At 62.3% G+C, this 3,395-nt stretch overlaps 1 protein-coding gene across 1 annotated transcript; it reads right to left on the reverse strand.

The window, feature by feature from the left end:
- Positions 1-769: 769 nt before the first annotated feature.
- Positions 770-1,356, reverse strand: VDBG_03403 (conserved hypothetical protein; the record flags this gene model as incomplete). Its single annotated transcript, XM_003007218.1, has 2 exons — positions 770-1,183; positions 1,252-1,356. The coding sequence occupies 2 exons, from the start codon at positions 1,354-1,356 to the stop codon at positions 770-772; spliced, it is 519 nt and encodes a 172-aa protein (XP_003007264.1).
- Positions 1,357-3,395: the final 2,039 nt, after the last annotated feature.

Genomic DNA, 3,395 nt, shown 5'->3' on the forward strand with positions numbered 1-3,395 from the left:
CTTACGGTGCTGCTGCTTTGGCACGCGGCCGGTCCGGAGCGGGGGCGCCCGCGAAGCCGCCCGCGCGGGCGCTTGCGGCGGCCGTGGTGGTAAGTGGAGAAGAGGGCGAGGTCGTGGCGCGTGGCGTTGTGGGAGGCGAGGTAGGCGGCCAGCAGCAGGAGGCGGGCCGTCGTGGGGAGGAGCGAGGCGAGGTCGGGCGTGGTCTGCTGGGTCGGCACCGCCTTGGCTGTGGTTCTTGTTGGTGTCTGGCCCTTGCTGGGTGTCGCCGTCGTGGTGCCTGTCGTGGTGCCTGTCGTGCTGCTGCTTGCGTTGGCGGTTGGCCTGAGGGCGATGATGCTCGGGTTCAGGAGAGATTCGTCTTGCAGGTGGACACGGGCGTGGATGAGGAGCTTGGAGAACTCGCGGGCGCCGTGGGTTCCGGCGGCGACGGGTGCCGTGAAACGCGGCCAGAGAATGTCGCAGGCGCGGCGCAGGGCAGGCAGGGTTCGAGAGGCGGAGACGGCCAGGGCGTCATGGACGGCGGCGCAAAACCGGGGCCAGAGGAATTTCATGTCGTCCTCGGTCGTGTTGGGTACCGGCGCGGGTATGGAGGGGGCCATGATCTTGACATAGTCGGGTTTGGAATAGTTGGGAAAGTGTATGTGCGACACAAAGGAGGTTCGCAGGAAGCCCGCTTGGGGCGTTGTCAGGATGAAGACACAGGTCAGCGAGGGGATCTGTAGAAGGGTCTTGGATCAGCTTTGAGTTTCTCGGGGCTCTCGCTGGAGAGTCAAGGACAGACCAGCTCGGGCAGCCGTGCCAGGGCAGGCAGCAGGGTGTGCGGCGCCTCTCTTTGTCGGTCGACCGAGTCGAAGACGAGGACGAAGCGCGAATGTGGTGGTTGGGATTCGGCGCCCTTCAGCATCTTGGAGAGCTCAACGGCGAGTTGGGCTGTGGTTTCGCAGGCTCTGGGCCGCGTATGCCATCCGATGGCGTCGACAACGGCATTGAGTGTTCTTTCGAAGAGGTGCCTCGCCGTGATGCATTGTATAGAGTTCATGATGGCGTAGTTGTCGCCGATGCTGCGCCGGTCGCTGCCAGCGTGGGGCGAGGCCAATTGACGCAGCAGCGCTTCGACAATGGCCGACTTGCCCGTAGCCTCTGTTCCGTGGAGGACGATGTTGCGACATGGTGCGGTACTGGACTAGGCGCAATGGTCAGCGGTCGGGACTGCCATGTGATTTTGGAAGGGTGGGAGTAGAGGCGACATACAGCAAGGAGGTTTGTGAGGGATCGGATCTGGGGTTCTCGGCAGGGAAAGGCATCCAGTAGGGAGGAGAGAATGGTGTCGTCGGGAGGCTGGAAGAGAGGATGCATGGCGGGTTGTGACGGCGTGTGTGTGTGTGCGTGTGTGTGTGTGTGTGCGTGTGTGTGTGTGTGTGTGTGTGTGCGTGTCGTATGGGCTGCCCGACATGGAAATGATCGCGATGCAGCAACTCGAGGCGCGTCTATCTGGGATCGCCAGCGAGTGGGGGGACCAGAGCCTGAACGCGAAGTCAAGTGACTGCGGCACCAGGTACAGGTACACCTGGGCATGGGTACCTACCTGCACCTAAGGTACCTAAGGTAGGTAGGTACCTTGGGCAATACCTTCAGGGTTAGGGTTGACAGGCCACTGCTGTGCCGTACCGACGTCGCATATCCATGACGCGTGGTTATGCCCGGTCTTGGCCCTCAACCCTCGAACGGCAGATGCCATCCAATGACAACTTCTGTGGCTCTCTGTAGTCTCGTCGTCGAAGACGCAAGCACCCTGCCAGGCACCAGTGAGTGCCTCCTCGTCATCCCCCATGAAGCCCAACAGTAGGCCGTGTTAAATCAAGCCCGCCTCAAAGCCAGCCGAAGGGACCTAGCACGCCGTGGTGCGTGTGGACCAGCCGAAGGATTCGGCGCCTGTCCCCTTCCGCTTGACTGCCTGCCTCTGGCTTGGCTGAGAGACCGTCAACAGTCATCGTCGAACTGTCTGCTATCTATCCATCTGGCGACGAAAATCGTAGCTCGGAACCAATACTCTATTCCTCTACCATACTCTGCTGCCTTCCTTTTGAGTGTTGGCTGCGCCAGGCTCACACGTCACGCAGGCAGCCCCCCCATCTCGCTCCTCTTCGTACCTACCCAAGGTACCTTCGTAGTGAACAGACATCATGAGTACCTCACCCGACTCAGATCCGGATCCCCCCGCCCTGCTGGCCTCGGACGGCACGGCCAAACCGTATCACTCCAAAAGGCCACACAAAAAGACACGGTCCGGCTGCAAGACGTGCAAGGCGCGCAAGGTCAAATGCGACGAGGGCCGCCCGGCATGCCGCAACTGCGTCCTGCGCAAGGTCGACTGCCTCTATCCCGTCACCGCCGCGTCCGCCAAGTCGGCCACTCTCAAGCGCACCATCACGCCTCGCACCCCCACCTCGGAGCCATCGACGTCCATAGTGGCCAGTCCCGAGACGAGCCGCCGCCCGTGGGAGCCGAGTCCCATCATCGAGCCCTTGTACATACCGCCGGGTCAGCATGATGCCCTCGACATGAAGCTGCTCTGGTTCTACACCACCAACACCTTCAACTCCTTTCTCACGCCCAGGGACAAGGGCGAGCGCGTCAACGAGATTCTCCGCGTCAAGATTCCCTCCTACGCCTTTGAGAACCGTTTTCTCATGGACTGCCTGCTCGGCCTGTCTGCCCTTCAGCTGGAGAACCTCAACCAGGAGGTCGACCCGTCGCGCGCCCTCTACTATCGCTCGTGCGCCTTTGAAGGCTACCGCAAAGCCATCGAAAAGGCCGACGTCGAAACGTTCCCCGCCCTCATCGCCTGCTCTCTCCTGCTCGTCGCTCTGTCGTCCCAGATGTTCCGCGAGGTCACGACCAAGCGCCTGCACATACTCGACTGGATGGTCGTCTGGCGCGGCATCGGTCTCATGATCCGGCTCGCGAGCCCCCGCAAGCTCTGGGAGGCCGGCCTCGCCGAGCTCTTCTTCCGCCCGCCCATCGACCTCAACTCGTCGTCGCTGCACATCCCCAACAACCTGCTCTTCATGGTCTCCACCATCCGCGACGACGACCCCGACCACGCCCACGTCGACACCTACTACCACTGCCTGCAGTACCTCGGCTCCCTATACCAGGAGCTGCGCCAGGGCCTCAGCTCCATCCTCAACATCCGCGCCATGACCTGGTTCACCTTTGTGCCCCCCGACTTTGTCGAGCTCGCCAAGCTGCGCCGCCCGCGCGCCCTCGTCATCATTGCCCACTACGCCATGTTTGTCAAGGGCGTCGACACCATCTGGGGGCTGCGCGGCGTCGGCGACACGAGCATTCCGCGACATCCTCCGAGCACCTCGACCACGACGACTTTGACGGAC

This window comes from Verticillium alfalfae, genomic scaffold, assembly GCF_000150825.1.
Source record: "Verticillium alfalfae VaMs.102 supercont1.3 genomic scaffold, whole genome shotgun sequence".
NCBI classification, from domain to species: Eukaryota; Fungi; Ascomycota; class Sordariomycetes; order Glomerellales; family Plectosphaerellaceae; genus Verticillium; species Verticillium alfalfae.